The 17468-nt window shown below is 36.0% G+C and overlaps 2 protein-coding genes across 2 annotated transcripts; one reads left to right on the plus strand and one right to left on the minus strand.

The window, feature by feature from the left end:
- Positions 1-975: 975 nt before the first annotated feature.
- Positions 976-2927, minus strand: LOC110424283 (phospholipase A1-IIgamma-like). Its single transcript, XM_021438832.1, has 2 exons — positions 2284-2927; positions 976-1821 (listed from the first exon to the last, which is right to left on the minus strand). The coding sequence occupies exons 1-2, from the start codon at positions 2920-2922 to the stop codon at positions 1207-1209; spliced, it is 1254 nt and encodes a 417-aa protein (XP_021294507.1). The 5' UTR covers positions 2923-2927; the 3' UTR covers positions 976-1206.
- Positions 2928-12958: 10031 nt separating this feature from the next.
- Positions 12959-16706, plus strand: LOC110424097 (Tetratricopeptide repeat (TPR)-like superfamily protein). The gene is made up of 6 exons (XM_021438598.2): positions 12959-14367; positions 14846-14977; positions 15075-15256; positions 15349-15460; positions 16195-16329; positions 16418-16706. The coding sequence occupies exons 1-6, from the start codon at positions 13156-13158 to the stop codon at positions 16544-16546; spliced, it is 1902 nt and encodes a 633-aa protein (XP_021294273.1). The 5' UTR covers positions 12959-13155; the 3' UTR covers positions 16547-16706.
- The last annotated feature ends 762 nt before the right edge of the window (positions 16707-17468 follow it).

Below are 17468 nucleotides of genomic sequence, written 5' to 3' on the forward strand. Positions count from 1 at the left end.
TTAAAATTTTAAAATACTTGTTTAATGTGCAAAACTTAATCAAAATATATGTACATATACATAGATATTAGTAATAATTTGTTGCAATTAGGATAATATAGCCAGAAATATATCAACACAAGATTAGACCTACATGGCACGGCATGCACAATAGAGAATTGTTTTATACGTATTATTTGGAATAAATTAAGAAAGCTGACAGTAGAAAATACAATAAGTGAAATTTAATCATAACATGTCCATATATCATATCTTATGTGGCATGAAAATGATTAAATCTAAACCTCAACATATGGAAAACAATTATTAAAAAAAATAATATTCAACATGTTCTCCATGTTATATGCTTGCATTTTAGATGATTTCATGTAAACATGGTTTTTAGGTATCAAGCATCACAGTCCCATTAAACATAATTATGTTGGTCCACAAAAATAGATCAACAGCTGGAGCTATGGTGGCCTCGAAAGAGCAATAGTTCAAATGATCATGATGATTTGCGCTTTGAAGAAATCCAAAGTGGCACAATAAGGGAACCTTAAAAAAATTGACAAATTAAGGAGTCATGAATTTTATTTTATTTTTTTGGAAAAACAACTGAAATATTAACATTATTAGGAGAAGAGAAGAAGTAAAGCCTCCTGATAGGAAACCGAGAGTATAATAAGAGACTACAATGACAATCCATTTGTTTTTTAATTTTCGGCCAAAACCAAAAGACCCATTTAGTGAATAAGGTAGAGGAGGAGACCAATATCGGAGAGGTTCCAATAGACCCTCTGAGATTTTCTTGCTACTGAGTTCTCTCCAGTGGGATGCTATGGAAATAGCCATCACTCTCTTTTAACACTGTTATTTACTTGTATCCAAGCATCAAGCGAGTATCATCAAGAAAATTCTATTAGAACAATAAAGAAACGGTCAGTACAAGCAAAAGATAATGAACAGTAAGATCATGGAAAGTAAAGTCATAAATGAGTAACAAATAGAGTTATGTCATTATATATGTAATGCACGTTACAAAAAGAACTAATCACACACTTCAACAAAAAAAAAAGAAAAGAAAAAGAAATAATCACAAAGAAAAATTCATTCCCTGTTTCCCACTTAAAACACCAATTGACTTCCTTATTCCTATTACATTGATTATTACCTAATGCTATAAATTATGTTGCACAGCTTAATTATCAAACCAAGGCACGCCAATCATGGATCAACATCATCTTGACCTTCATGATCCATCAACTTCCAAGAACCATCTTCCTGCTGAACCATACCTTTGTTCTTTTCAATCTTCCATGACACTGGCACCAAATATTCATCCTTTAATCCATCGATTGATTTGTTTACCAGGGCTATATCACGATCAACCACCAAAGCAAACCCTCCTTTACTCCCTTGTGTTCCAGCCACCCCATGTAAATAACCTTCCAAATTATGCCAACTTGACAAGTTTCCAGGACTATTCAAGTACTTGGACTTACGGTTATCAATAGCCAACTCTTCTCCTACATCCGAATAACCTATCAAAGGATAGTTGGGGACTACATCTAAGGCGTTCTGGACGCGTAAGGCTCGAAGGTCTTTGAATCCTGTAAACGCCTTCTTGAAGTCTGAGTCGCCAACTCGAGGACTGGCAAATAGAAAAGCTGTAACAGGAGAGGCCTTGCGCGACTGGCTTTTGGGCCTGTTATATCCATTGGCGACTATGTCGATGGCATTCAGAGTTGCAAGCGCTGCACCTAAGCTGTGGCCGGTCACTGTGATGCTTATTTCCTCGTCCTTAAATTGGTCCATTAGTCTCCTAACCTCATTAAGAACCTACAAAATCAATAGCAAGAACAGACAATTTGTACTTTTTTACAGAACAGACATAGATAGTACGTAATAGGACATCAATTGTTATGGTGAGCCTGTGGTCTACATGACTCCGCTGTCTGAACTGACGAAAAAGAGAGGATATTACTTACTGTAATTTTGATATTTCCTTTATCCCTTGCTTTTCCCCCACTCATCAAGGTTAATCAATGCAAAACTTTTCTTGTTTTTTGATTCGTCAAGACATTGAAGAAGACGTAGACCCTTTCCCGTTATAATAATATAAGGCTTAAAAATAATTGTAATCAAATTTAGAGGATAACATGACAATTGAAAAGAAATGTGGAACCGCATTGATTTTCTATCATACAAGTCTTGAAAATATATATGATTTTCAAATTATATAGATTAACGTCCTTCCACCTTATCATTCCGCCAATAATACATTATTCAAAAGAATCTTACCTGGTCTCTGGCACTGCTTTTGTTATAGGGCGAACGTGAGTCTTCCGAGGTGTAGATGGAGTACCAGCCCTCATGCACCTTGATATCTCTACGCTCATGACCAAAAATTTTCTCTGGCGAAACCAAGTTGAATTCAAGATCATTGATCCATTCCAGGGTCTGCACTGTTCCTCTCCAAGCAATCACAATATCCCTCCTCCCCAAAACATCTTTCCCTTCGTCCGTGGCCACAGCAACATATCCTATCCAGTTCGATTCTTTGCTCCATGCTTCCCTCGACAATGACTTCAAGATGAATGCTTCCGGAACTTGGGTTTGCGATGTCGCGTACAAGAATTTTGTCACTTGATACCTGTAAGGATTGCCTTTCTCCAAACTCACTTTAGAGAAGAAATCTTTCTTGCCATAAAGGCTGCTTCCAGCAAACTTGGATGCCTTCTCGGTGTTGAAGGCGTCATAGGTAGCCTGAGCCATTTCTCCATAGTGAATAATACAACGGCGAAGATCAATATCCAAAGGGTCCAAAAGCTCTCCCCAATGATTCTGGCCGCTTAGAGGTTTCCATCTTTTTGCTATATTACTACTCATCGCCTTCTTTTTCTTACCGAACCACTTCCCAAGAATGCATAGAGTTTCCATGCCTTTCAAGGATGCTTGTTAGGTGTCATTTCAGCTTAGTAATATATATAGACGGTAACACCAAATTAAAGTTTGGCTTACAATATTGACGCTCAATAGTCTTTCCATTCTGCAAGCAATGTAAGTTTGTGAAGGGGAAAAACCTTAATTATCTTGTCCAAATTTTCTTACCAATCATAAAATAAACATTTATGATTTATCTGACTTTAGATTTTCCATGATACCATTTCCAATAAGTTGACTTATATACCAATTCCTATTGCAGTCAGCATCGGACACTTGAAATTTGCCAAATCAGGCCAGTCATTTTTTCAGGAGTATAACAAAAGAAAAAGACTTTTTATGGTTTTCCCAATTTCTAATAAAATACTAATTTCACTTTGATCAGGCCATAGTTCAGTCTTGGGTCATTTCTCCTTATATGATGATTATCGATTCATTTTTAAGTGTCGTGCAATTAACAACAGGTATTAGACTGTGATGTTTTAAGTGATCATAGCTTGTCAGTGAATACAAACATTATCCACCTTGCTAGAAGACATATAAGTATATCAAATGCTTATACGGCTTGTTTTATCTGTCAAAATCATTAGATGAAAATAATTTATCAGCTTCTCTACTGGGAAATTTGGTAGTTCGTGCTTCTTAATTAATTCAGCACCAGGTAATTAAGGCTTTCAATTTTCTATTGGCTTAAGCATGTGTTGCAATATTCTGTTGGCTACCTACGACGCCTTCAGTTATAAATATCAACATCATTAAATTTGCTGGCCTTTGCCAAACTGTCGATGCTCAGATTCTTGGCTTTGAAGGGCATGCCTCTTCTTGCACAAGAAAATTCATCTTCCCCCACCGAAAGCGGTTGATTAGGATGGAAACTTTCTGCTCAAAAAAAAGGTTTGATATATATGTGCCAGAAGACAAAACATTTTCTACAAGCTTTATTTTGTTTCCATCATGAACACCTTAAAATATAGAGAATTTGCTTTGAAGTTACCATAAGACAGTATTATGTGGCAGCATGGAGACGCTTGCAAGATGAAGAAGGTAAGTATTGGGACTTAATCAGATAGATACCTTGCCGAGGCTTTCAATTTGGGTGAAGTCCGGGAGCCGAAGTTCAAGAAGATTTGGCACTACAACTTTGAATTTAAGGATTTTCCTTTTTATATATACTAACCATTTGATAAAGATATCCTAAAGGTTTTATTCTTAGCCTATATATATAGGTAATATAAATATGATGAATATGCAGCTAAAATTAGAAGTAGAAATCACCTTAATTACTTTCAGAAAGAGATCCCCTCAGCCTAGCTGCTAGCTACTTAACTACAGAATCGAAAAAGAACTACAAAATGTGCACTTCAGCTTGGTCTTAATAAGATTCCCACTTTCTGTTCTAGACGTGGTCTAAGTGGGCTGCCAGGTTCCATGGAAGTTAATTTGGGCCTTTGGATCAGGTCACAAACTTGCATTATAAGGGCCTCTGATGACTTTGGCCCATAGAGGTTCAGCCTAAAATTCCATCTCTATTCTTCCCCATTGAACGTCCATTTTTCCCTTTATACTGATTACCTTCCACAGTGTCTTGACCATCTCTAATTAATCAACGAATTTGGGTGTTTTAAAGGATGGATTCGGGAGTGGACTTCAACGTTTGTATTTATTTTCTAAGGAAGAAAAATCTACACCAAGGCGGATATGAAGCTGAAGCCTCTAAGATATGTGCTGCAACAAAAGAAATAAGATCGCATATACTAGTAACATTTTTTTTCTTAATAAGTATCTTATCTGGGTTTCGTTTTTTTTTTTTGGTTAAACGGGATTTAAATACGCAATGGTGAGGAAGATAAAAGATTGTCTTGTCACTGAAAATGTCTTTCGAGACAAGAACTTGGAAAGCAACTATGGCCCCGCGATGAGAAACTTTAGTACTTTCTTCTCATCAATCATGCATGTGATCCCTCGTAGTTGGCCCTTTCAAATCGGCCATAGCCTCCTTTCTTTCCCCCCCCTTGGCTTCCATCAAGCAAATCCAATAAACCCAAATATTACAAAAACATCCCATTCTTCCCCGACCCACCTCTGTTTGTCCTACATCAACAATCATAATGCCAAAACACAATGATTATGGAAACTTGGCGAAAAGAACTATGCTATAGTTCTCTAGTTGAATGGGAAAGTGATATGGGAATCTTTGTTTCTTCATCTTTTCAATCACACTATGGGAAATGCACATTTCTTATTTCTACTAAGGATTCAACCATTTTGCAATACAAATACCAAATGGATAATTAACAACTTTTTAACCACAAAAGAAGTTTGAATACAAGAAAGAAAATCCATGTACCAAAACAAAAAACCGTCACATGTGGGCATTACTCATTAGGAGTAGTACTTGCCAGACTCATATTTGAACGTTCCTGCTGTCTAATGTGGAAAGCCCCTTGCAACATTGACAAGGTGGAAAACGTTAATCTTGTTAATGCCTAGCATTAGTTAATCATGCATGGACCGTGACCAGCCTCTGGTCCTAGAAATTGATTGTCGAACAATTGAACTTAGTCACGGCCCCTACCGGAACAAATCCTCACCCTACTCACAACCACCGACCCCATTTAAGCCTCCTGGTTCTCTCATGCATGTGAAGTTCAATTTGTTATGATCTCTCAATCCCTTAAAAGATTAAAGTAATTCAAGGTTTAGAACTGTTCAACGATTCAATGATAATGCTGGTTTCCATACAAAGAAAAAGTGGAGCACAATATATATAAAGATTGAATACAGAGTACAGATCAGTGCAGACTGAGCAGACAAGCCATTTTCGCACCATTTGTTGTGTGAGGACTGACTCGTGAACTGTGACTCATGACCCGTGAAAAAAATTTGGCAGAGCTTTCTGCCCTGATTGAATCAACTTTCTGTTACTGCAGAGACGGTTTTGAAAAGCTCACAACTTCCCTGGTTTAGTCCCACATATGGAATCCGAGCCTTTTCTCAAGCCTATCGTCATGCCTTGAAAAAATTGAGCAGGCAATGAACTAGATTGGGAATCGGGGGTGATAATTTTAGCTGGATAAAAGTCTAAAACAGAAAGTGCTCCTCCATTTTATATCTTTCAGACTTTGGCCCTGAATGCATCCATTTGCATGTATGGCTTGACAGAAACACTAGCTCCTCTTCAACCTGTCAAAAGGAAGTTGCCTTCTGCGAACTATGACACCATTTTTTTAGATTGCAAGTAATTGGTTTGCAAACATTTTGTAGTTTCAGCTGCAAGACCAGTTAACTTGTTCTAAGTGGTAATTTTTTTTTTTGGAAAATTATATGAATAGTACATTGAGTCAGAAAGGGGAAATCCTTTGTTCATCCAAACCAGACCTGAATAAGATTAGATCCCCTTTACAACAAACTGGAAACAAAAAACCTCCAGTAGATCCCCCGCCTCAAGTAAAAATCCACCTATCTCATTTACAAAGTCAGCATTCGCCGAATACGAGCACAAAAACAAAAGTTGGGAAAACCCAAAAAGCAAGATTGGACACATAACCGGTAGCCTGTTTCCTGTCTAACTAATTCACTAGAACAGGAGGCAATTCCAAACATTACACAGAGCCAGCCCATCACACACAGACCCCAGGCAGGTGTATTAGATTTATGGCTTGGCTTAGATTTATTCTTAGTCACAAGCGTTTTGTTGGGTGTCTGCTGCTAGCCAGGCATTTTGACTTTTTGCTTCACTTCTTTCTATTACCCTGACAAGTCATTGTATTCTTTTCTTTGGAAGGGAAATCACTCGTTCTTCCAAGAAAAAAAAAACCATTTATTAAATGGCCAAATTAAGATCATAGATTGTGAATGATTTTTCATTTTCTTAAATGTTTAAGGATGGGCTTGGGGACGCCTAATTCAGAACTGGACCCTGGAAGCAAGCCTAAGCCTGCTCTACTTCCATTATTGACTGAACTCGGATTCGGAAAATATCTTTTAGACTTGGCACATAAATATAGAGCTGGCTTGCAAGCCTAGATTGACTGCTCCACTACTAGACAACTTTAACCATAGGCTACTAAATGATCCATCAAAAAGGAGAACTTTAAACCATGAGTTGGTCGTTGCGATTAAGTTATCATGTCATTAAACATTAAGTTATATATGCTATGATATTTCGATAATGATTAAGTTATAATGTCGTGTTTTGATTAAAAAATTTATATGAATGAAGTTCGTTTTCACCTTTTTCTTTAACTGTTATATCCATATATATTCTTTTTAACATTGCATCATATATATATATACACAGACACACAACCAATACTTCTCCAAAATCTTGTGCATCTTACCATTTCTTCTCAAAAGCAATAGTAAACCTTTAACCATCAGGATATTTCATGGAGAATATAGATGAAATTACTTCTATTGGTGAGAATGGACACCGCAGGGGAAGGGATTGGGAACATGGGCATGGGGAAGTAGCCAGACTATGTATATAGGGTTCTAAGAGGCTAAGACCTAAAATATGCCAGCATGATCGTGACCTATGCAAAATGCATTACAGCGGGGCCGGAGGCACTATGTCCTTCTCGGACAACTCGCGGGGCCTTTTGGATCGGTTATTGAATTTTAAGGCATTGCCGCATGAACTGGATGTCCTTGGCAATGAGACACATCAACATGCGGACAAGCTTCCCTAGATTCGATAAAAAGTAAATTAGCCTTATGTAATGTCCGGTAGCTGCGCTCTTCAGGTGTGGAATGAATTCTCTCTTCAAGCTTCAAGCACTGTTCTTCTCATGAAAGGTCTTTATGGCCATGATTGGAAGATTGAACTCCATGATTGTGAATTTCGGGGACAAATTTTGTTTCTCTGCGGGAGAGGGGTTTCTGCTTTGCAACCAGAAAGGAGGAAAAAAAAAAAACCGACACAAGTGTTGGAAAATTGTGCTTGGATAGTATAATTACTAGGCGCCTGGCATATACATGCATATTTTATTTTTATTGTAAATTTAGTATAGAGAGTGATTTCAAATACTTTATGATTTGAATTCTGCCAAGTAATTAATCATCTAAAAAATTTTTTAGAGCCAAAAAGGCAATTTATTAAGAATTTATATCTGAGTTAACAATCCAATGAACAGTGGAAAAGGTAGGAAATTAGGCGTTGCACCCAGGGAAAAGGTTTGAGGCCAAGATCATGTAGGGTTTCCCAACTTTATATTGTCACGTGATTATTTATTTCCTACCTTTATATTACTAGCTACTAAATAATTTTAAGCTGAATCTTAGTTAGTCCTATCAAACTATTAAAAAAGAGAATAAAAACAAAAATATTTGAACTATAATTTCAATCCGAATATTTCTAAATAGCTCAAAGTGGGCAATATTGAATTATATACATATATCCTTCCGGAAAGGTTGATGTCTTAATCGTAGGCTCATAGCATGTGACAAGTTGGCCCCTCTAGGCAACCCAAAAGGGCAAACCGAAAACCCTAATCCATTTTTGGAGACAAATGCGCATGTTAACAGGTCGAGGGGAGCCCCATGGGAAGGATGTACATTAATTCATGCTTCGTTGGCCTCTGCATGTGAAACCGGCCTTTGCACGAAGCAAACTATCCTATGATTTGAGGGGAAAAGGCTCCCAAAATTAGGACCACCATTCATTTACTCATTTCATTTCAGCATCTTGTTACATTCCTTTCATGCTTTCCTAGATATCGGTCGCTCCTCACATTAATTTCACTCCATTTGTTATGTTTCACCACCTCCTCGCAACAAATAACGATGAATTCTTTTATTATGATTCTAGTGTATTAATTTTACGTGGTGACTTCTCGGCCTAGAGCGTGAGGGTGATTACAAAGTTTTACCAACTTGGGAGAGGGAAGTAATCACGATAACTATCACTAAGAGCTGTTGGATCTACCTAGTGGAGAGTGTATATATATATATGCTAGCTAAGCAACAGGTAGGTGATTGTCAGCCAGCTTCTGCACTGCCATAAACAAAATCCAAGTCAGAGTTAATTAGGATGCCATGATTGTTTTGTCGATTTGAAGGTGTTGAACTCTCTAGCAATTAACAAATACCTTAGCCCTTTTAATACTAATTGCTTCTCAATCTCAGGTAACCAAGACTACACAATTTAAAGACAAGCTAAGTATACAATTAAAAAAAATAGATCTCAAGCTCTATTGGTAGAGAATTTAGAAAAAAAAAAGACGTGTGTATGTATATACACACATACACCCCATACATTCTGAATTAATCTTGCCTTTTTATTTTTTATAAAACTTGGTCTTATATACAGATAATAAATAATCACAATAAGAAAATTTCAGATTGAACAAAAACCCTATCAACATTTATTCAGTACTCTATCCACATTTAAATGTACGTCCATTTAATTAATTGAATCCAGCTAGCAAAAGTCATGTGCTACATAGCTATAAATAAACCCTTTTGGGCTCCTCGTGAATACTTAACAAAAGATGTTCGTGCCTTAATTGGTGCATAGAATTGGTCAGTATTTTTCTTTCCCTGAAGAACAAGTTACAGTGATATTTCTGTTTGCTATATATATATATATATATATATTACATGCTGTATATATGCGGCTGTATGTAAATTTTATGTATGTTATGTCTCTGTGGAATGTGTACCCAATTAAACATACGCCTTTAAGACGTATTCATGACCTGGTGATCGATCAGGTCAGTTCCCAGACTATGCCCTAAACAAATTGAATGCAAAAGAGCTTAGCAAAGAGAAGGTGTCAAAAGCGTTTCGTCTCAGGTCACCGTCAGAAGCATCCCTAAGCATGCAGCCGCCCATCGATCACAGCCAACAAGGCTCCTCTTTGCCGGTTTTGATTATCGTAGCAGACGCAAACGCAAAATCTCATCAGACAGATCAGATTGATCTGTTAATGGCCACTATATATATAAGCATCGCCCATCAGCATTTTCCATTGAAAGCGATGTGTCAGCCATGTAATTCCAATTCTCAGTAATCATCCACGTCTCGTTTTAGTGAAGGAGACAAATCTTTGTAACTTCCACACCTAAAAAGCAAACCTCTAGTTGAAAAAGAGGTCAGAGTGAACCTGAAGAAAATTGTAGTATTAGAATTTATAAATATATTTTTGTAGCATAAATTATTTCTGGAAACACCAATAAGGAGAAATCCCCAACTTTGGATCGCTTTCACTGACCGTTTAGCCTTGATTTTTATGTTCGAAAACAACATTTGATTTAACATACATTGGATATGTTCGCTCTTTAAGAAATATAATCTGTAATTAAATTCACATCATTAATGGTCCCCAAATTCATTTACTTCATCATGGCCACCTTTTTCCCTTTTGATGTTTGTCATAATGTTTGCGGACCTTAACATGTTCATATATATATATGAAAATTTTCGTAGGTTTCATCTCTCTGGTCTTTGCTAGAATTAAGGCCTATCCTCCATATTACAAGTAAACCCGGCTTTGATTGAAGTAATTGATCAACCCCTCTCTATTAGTTTAGTTACGTTAATTTGCCTATTACTCTCAAGAACGAATTAGTATGTTTAATTATGTTAGTCAAATTTTCATGCAATTTCCGTTAATTAGAGTGCACCCGAAATTAGTAAATACTCTGAAAATAAAGAAGAGAGAGATCGAGAGAGTAAAGGAAACCTAACAACATTGCCCCTAAAAACAACAAACAATGACTTTAATTAAACGAAATAAATAACATGTCAATTTTTGATGGGTGGAGGAACCATGAAGAAAGGTCAATCGAGGACGAGATTAATGTTTCCTTAAGCTTGATTTTCACGTATATATGGATCACTAATCCCTGCTCATAAACGTGCATTTAAGAATAATTCATATGGTACCATCTTTGTCATGGCGCAGACCGCGAAATGCCCTTTATCCAAAGCTTTTCATTAAAATGATCGTAACTACATAATTTGGCAAAAGATAGACCTACTTGCTTTGACTAACTCTTACTCAAGATCATAGTGTGTCATAAAGTCATAAGCACATGTCCCTGTCTAGCAACCTATAGAGCTGATTAAGCCCAATCCTCTTGCCTTTTCCTTCCATCACAGTTTTTTTTCTTAATGTGAAATTAATATAAACGAGGTTCAAAGTTTCACATCTTTTAATAGTACTAATATTATCTTTTTTGTCTCTGAAATCACGTTAATAAAAAATAAAATAAATTTTAAATTTCATAAGTAAAGATTTTTTTTATTAAATATGTATATTGAATTAAAAATATAAATACATAATAAGTGATATTAAAATTTATTTAATTTTTTATTAATATAAAAATTAAAAAAATAAAATCGACGTAAATCGAGTTCAAGATAAGTTTTTGTCTTTAGGCGAGAAAATGGTGAGAAAATAGATGTGAGGGTTCAATTAAGCCGACCGTTAGAAAGAGCTGTCTAGTTTCCAAATTTTGGCACTCTTTCTTTGTCAATTTGATTATGCTCATCATCCACTTGACGAAACGCCACGTTTAATTCATTACACCCCAAAACAACCACGCGCTTCTCACGCTCCCATCAATAACGTGTATAAGCATCTAGTATGACACCCACGCTCGTCAAACTGCGAGTGGAATCAGCTTCCACTGAGTTTCACTTTCAAATCAAAACCACTAAAAAATTACAAGTAAAAGCAGAAAAAAAAGAACAAACACTCTATTTAGATACGGACAATTTTAGGAGGTTACATTTGTCATGCTCTAATCGCGAGTATGAACTTTTTTTTTATATTTTCATGTATTAAATAATATAAAAAATTGAATTCCTCTTTTAAAAAAATTATAAAAATATCATTTTTATAATTTAATTTTAAAAATAATTATCAAAATGAAATTAATTATTTTTAATTATATTTGATCATAATTTGATAAAAATATTTTTAAAATTATTTATCACAATTCTTCTCTATTTTTATCTTTGATTTCAATTTTTCTCTAACTACCAAACTCTCTTTAATTTTATTAATTTATCTCTTCAATATTCATCTATTGTGTTTTCTATTTCTCTCTCCTATACTTTTAAAACGTTGAACGATAATTTTAATATATTTGACGTGAGTAGTTATTTAGAGAATTTGACTTTTAGGTGTTTTAAATGAAACTAAAATAATACAAATTATTACAGACGTTTGAAATAGTTTTTAATTGAATCAATTCGGAGTCTAAATACTAATAAACTTAAAAATTTAAAATTTATGAACTTAGAGTTTCAAAGAATTTTTTTTTTGATTTTTCAGTTAAAATAATTATTTTAGAAAAGAAAAATTATTTTTGATTTATGAAAATATGTTGAAAATATTTTAATCAATGTCAAATCTAAAAAAAAATTAAAAAGAGTTGAAAAGATTTAAAGTTTCAGTTCGTAAGTAATAATAATATATCGGACGTGAAAGTGTAATAGAATTTTTTTTAAATATGACGTGTACTAATAATATTATTTCAACATTAGTGTAACATGTTTTTATATATGACGTGTAATAATAATATTTTTTTACAACATAAAGTGTATTAATGTTTTTAAATTATAACATGTAATATGTTTTTGTATATAATACGTAATATATTTTTATTTATAATATATAATAATATTATTTTTTAACATGACGTGTAATATCATACGTATGATGCGTTTTGATAGAAAGAGATTTAATATATAATGTGTAAAATATTTTTATTAATAATGTGTAACATTATATACATAGTATTTAATATTATGTACATTTGATATAAAATTTTTTAATAAAAATATTTTATTCAATTTAATTAAAAATAATTAAAATTATAAAAACATATATTTAAAAACATCTGATATTAAAAGTTATTTTTTAAAATATCTTTTTGTTTTTTTATTTTTAATTTATTTGTTTTTTCAAACCGGCTGCGGGACAGAAGACCGTTCCTCGATATTTGTGCCTTTAATTTTTGCCTCTTTGGTTTGGACTTGGTTCCCTCTCTTAATACTCTCGAGTATCTAGCTTTTTAACGTTTCTTTTCTTTTCTTTTCTTTATTTTTTTCCTTTCTACTACTCAAATTTTCACAAACTCCCAAGTTTGAGACCTCACTGTCTGAAAACCAAACAGACAAGGACGGTTTTTTGTATCCCTTTCCTTCTTGCAGATCACAAATTAGAGGACCCTAAAACGAAACCAGAGATAGTAAGAGAAAGCAGAAACTCAGCTTATCATGGTGGCTGGTAAGGTGAGATTGGCAATGGGTTTGCAAAAATCACCTGCAAACCCGAAGCACGAAACTCCCCCTAAACCACCATTGCCATCTCCGAGCTCGGGTAACAAGAACAACACTTCCCAGAAAGCCGTCTTCTCACGTTCTTTTGGCGTTTACTTCCCACGATCCTCAGCTCAAGTCCAGCCTCGTCCGCCTGACGTCACCGAACTCCTCCGATTGGTTGAAGAGTTGAGAGAGCGAGAGTCCAGGCTGAAGACAGAGCTTCTCGAGCACAAGCTTTTAAAAGAATCGGTTGCCATTGTTCCTGTGCTGGAAAACGAGATCGTAGCTATAAATGCGGAGCTGGAACGAGCTTCGAAAGAGATTGAGAATTTGAGAAACGAAAACGAGACGTTGAAAACAGAGGTAGAGGAAATGAAGGAAAAGATTGAAGAAGAGAGGAAAGAGAGCGAGAAAAAAGTTAGAGAAATGGAGGAAGAAATAGCGGAGCTAAAGAAAACGGTGTCGTCTTATTCTGATCGTAACAGTAAAGCGGAGATTACGTCGGAAAGCGACGATTTACTTTCTTCTTCGCAGAGATATCAGGGGTTAGTGGAAGTTAGCGTGAAGTCAAATTTGATTAAGAATTTGAAGAGAAATAATAGTAAATGTACGGACGCCGTTGTTGTTAGTACTTTGAATAATGAGAAAGTCGAGAGCTTGGAGTTTAAAAGAGAGGAACTCGAGACTGAGAGACCGAGACACTCGAGGTGTAACTCGGAGGAACTCGGTGAGTCGACTCTTGTTAATATCAGATCTCGTGTTCCTAGGGTCCCAAAACCACCGCCGAGACCTTCATCATCATCACCATCATCATCGACGTCATCTAATAGCTCCACTGATTCTACAGAGAAGCAAATTCCTCCTCCACCACCGCCGCCGCCACCTCCGGCAACAGCAGCAGTGAAGCAAGTTGCACCTCCTCCTCCGCCACCACCTCCGATAAAAGCTACTGCGCCGCCACCTCCTCCTCCGCCTCCGAAGGGGATGAGGGCGATTGCGGCGAAAGTGAGGAGAGTTCCAGAGGTCGTAGAGTTTTATCACTCGCTAATGCGGAGGGATTCGAAAAGAGAGGCAGGTGGCTGTAGCGTGCCGGAGGTTTTACCGGCAACCGCTAACGCGAGGGATATGATTGGAGAGATTGAGAATCGGTCAACTCATTTGCTCGCGGTGAGTTTCGGTTTCCGGTTATAATTATTTACGATAATGCCACTGTGGACAGTGTGGTTTTTGTGTCAGTGACAAGTGACTGGTCCTCCGTGAATTTATTGCCTTGTTATATTTGATTTATTTCTTGCTAGATAAGACAGCATTTAGATTCGATGAAGGAACTTTAGAAAAGTATATAGAAATATTTAAAAATAAAAAAAATGGAGAGTGTAATTTTAATAAATATAAGTGGCAAATTTCACAGAATAATTTTTGGAATTTAAATTTCAGGCCCAACTAGTTTGAATTTCAAATAATATTGTACAAATTTGGCACCTTTGTCCTTAGCTCCGAGTCCAGTAAGAACCGGAATCTACTAAGTAACTAATAACTGCAAGATTATTGTAACTTCAGTTTGATTAATGTTAATTGTTTAAGCTTTGTTATGTACTTATGTTGGGTTTCTGGAAGTTAATGTGGTCTTTTGTGATTGATCCAGATAAAGACAGATGTAGAAACACAAGGAGACTTCATAAGATTCTTGATCAATGAAGTGGAGAATGCTGCATTTACAGATATAGAGGATGTTGTGCCTTTTGTTAAATGGCTAGATGATGAGCTCTCTTACTTGGTACATTTCTTTTCTTTGTTTTCCATTTGGTCCTCACCCGTTTTTTTTTTTCCGAGGATTTTTTTTTCGATGATTAATTTTTTTGTTCTTCATTTAGGTGGATGAAAGAGCAGTGTTGAAACATTTCGATTGGCCAGAGCAGAAGGCGGATGCATTGCGCGAGGCGGCATTTGGGTATTGTGATCTCAAGAAACTTGAATCCGAGGCTTCATTGTTTCGTGATGATGCCCGGCAACCCTGTGGTCCTGCTCTCAAAAAGATGCAAGCTCTACTTGAAAAGTATATAGTCCTTGTTTTATCTGTAAACTCTTTCTTTATTACTTGCTTCTTATTGGTTTGCTCTGATTCTGCTATTAATATGATAACGGCAGGCTGGAGCATGGTGTTTACAATCTCTCACGAATGAGAGAATCTGCTACAAAGAGATACAAAGGATTTCAAATTCCTACGGATTGGATGCTTGAAACTGGAATTGTAAGCCAGGTAATCTAATTTATTCAACCAACTTGTTTTATACAAAAAATTTACACATAATTTATTAGTAAAGAATGTAAATTTGGTAAGACTATGATCTTTTGCTTATTTCTTAATTGCCATGATAGAAAGCACCCATCGTTCTTAAAATTCCATTAGTCAATTTGGTGATAGATTTAGGTGGTCTATTTAGTTAATCTTGCTTTCAGATCTTGGAAGGGCAAATATGTATTGATTTGATACTGTTTTCTATGTTTATTATTATATTCTAACTAGTGTTTGCTAGGCGACAAAAGGAACGTTAGATTTTACTCCTCATTTTCCACACGCATGCGTGCTTGCCTACCTGTGAACTCCCAGATCTCTAAACATATTTGCTTGTTTGCTTCCACGTTTTACTTGGGATTCATGGGAAAGGAAGAGAATCGGAATCTCAATCTAGACCAATTATGCACAGCATATTGTAGTAGTGACTAATGTTGGTGTTGACAATGCTTTCTTTGCATAGTGTCTCGAGTAGACACGAAACTTCTATGAACTCATTGAGATCTTAATCTAAAAGCCATTGCTACTATAAAATTCATCCTCTTTATTAGTCTGCTTTCACAAACAAGTTGTTATGTAGTGGCAGTAATGCAAGTTAATGAGATGCGTGTTTTAACAGACTCGCTAGTCCCTGCATTCCATTTATTGCAGCCTTTGGTGTTTGTTAACTCATTAATAATGCAAATAAATGATGGCAGATCAAGCTTGCATCAGTGAAATTAGCAATGAAGTACATGAGAAGAGTATCTGCGGAGCTCGAAGCAGTTGGTGGTGGGCCTGAAGAAGAGGAGCTGATTGTTCAAGGCGTTAGATTTGCATTCCGTGTGCACCAGGTTAACATTCTCATTAATTCCTATTAAGTTTGCTTTTGTTGGCATTGAGAAGGGCAACACTCTCTCAACACCTTTTGTTTATTGACAGTTTGCTGGAGGGTTTGATGTTGAAACGATGAGGGCTTTCCAAGAGCTGAGAGACAAAGCCAGATCGTGCCATGTACAATGCCAAAGCCAACAACAACCAAAATTTATTTGCAGGTCTACTACTTGCTAATCTCTGTAGCAAACTCAGCTCCAGAATCCGCTACCAGTTTTTTTGTTGTAAAGATAAAAGGACAATCATGTTTGTGAATACAATGCCAGCTGCTATTTATCCACACATTCAATTTATTCCAGTGCATAACTAATGTGAAATGGAACTACTACCATTAAAATTTTCTTCTGTCCCTCGTCTCACTCTACAGCAAACCGGTAATGCCAGCTCTTACTTTGAAACCCCATTGAAACTGAAATTTCCGCTTCCCATAAACTGGCTAGTGCTTGTGCCTTGAGTCAGCCGGTATTGTAAATAGTTCATGGCTTCTCGAGTCATACTTCTCTCAATGAACTATATTTATAGTGCTTTTGGATGGTACTGCTTCAACCAAAAAAGATCTTTATGACTAAGACAACCGAAACATGACAAGCAACCAAATAACTATAAAATCTTTATAAAGTGTATAGGGTAGTTTTGTTTCTAAGCGTAGCTTGGTTGCCTAGAGATTTTGTAATCAGAGTTTGACAAGATTCGTCAGAATGTGCCGATGTTAACGCAAAGAGGGGACCTATGACTGTGCCAGCGACATTGCTGTTGGTGGAAACTTGAAAAGGTTTGGTGCACCACCAACCATTTTAACTTTGAGCTCAACACGGCGTTTTAGCATGTGAAAGTGATAATCATTCAGGGGGGAATCTTAAATTGCGTAAAACCTAAAGGTATAATTGAAAGTTAAAGAGCAATCTAAACATGAATTCCCTTTTAATATTAAGACTGTCTAGTTATTGGAGACGGGCCCCTCTCCAGTAAATGGTCATTATTTAGAGTTAGTTGGGGATCATATTAATGAATAATGATTCTTCTTTAATATGAATTCTACCAGCAATCTCCCTGGCCCCTAAGTTGTCCCGCCTGGTTAGCTTTAAAAAACCAAACGAAA

The sequence above is a fragment of the Theobroma umbraticum genome, unplaced genomic scaffold (assembly GCF_002168275.2).
Source record: "Theobroma umbraticum cultivar Fairchild unplaced genomic scaffold, ASM216827v3 scaffold_204.0, whole genome shotgun sequence".
NCBI lineage: Eukaryota > Viridiplantae > Streptophyta > Magnoliopsida > Malvales > Malvaceae > Theobroma > Theobroma umbraticum.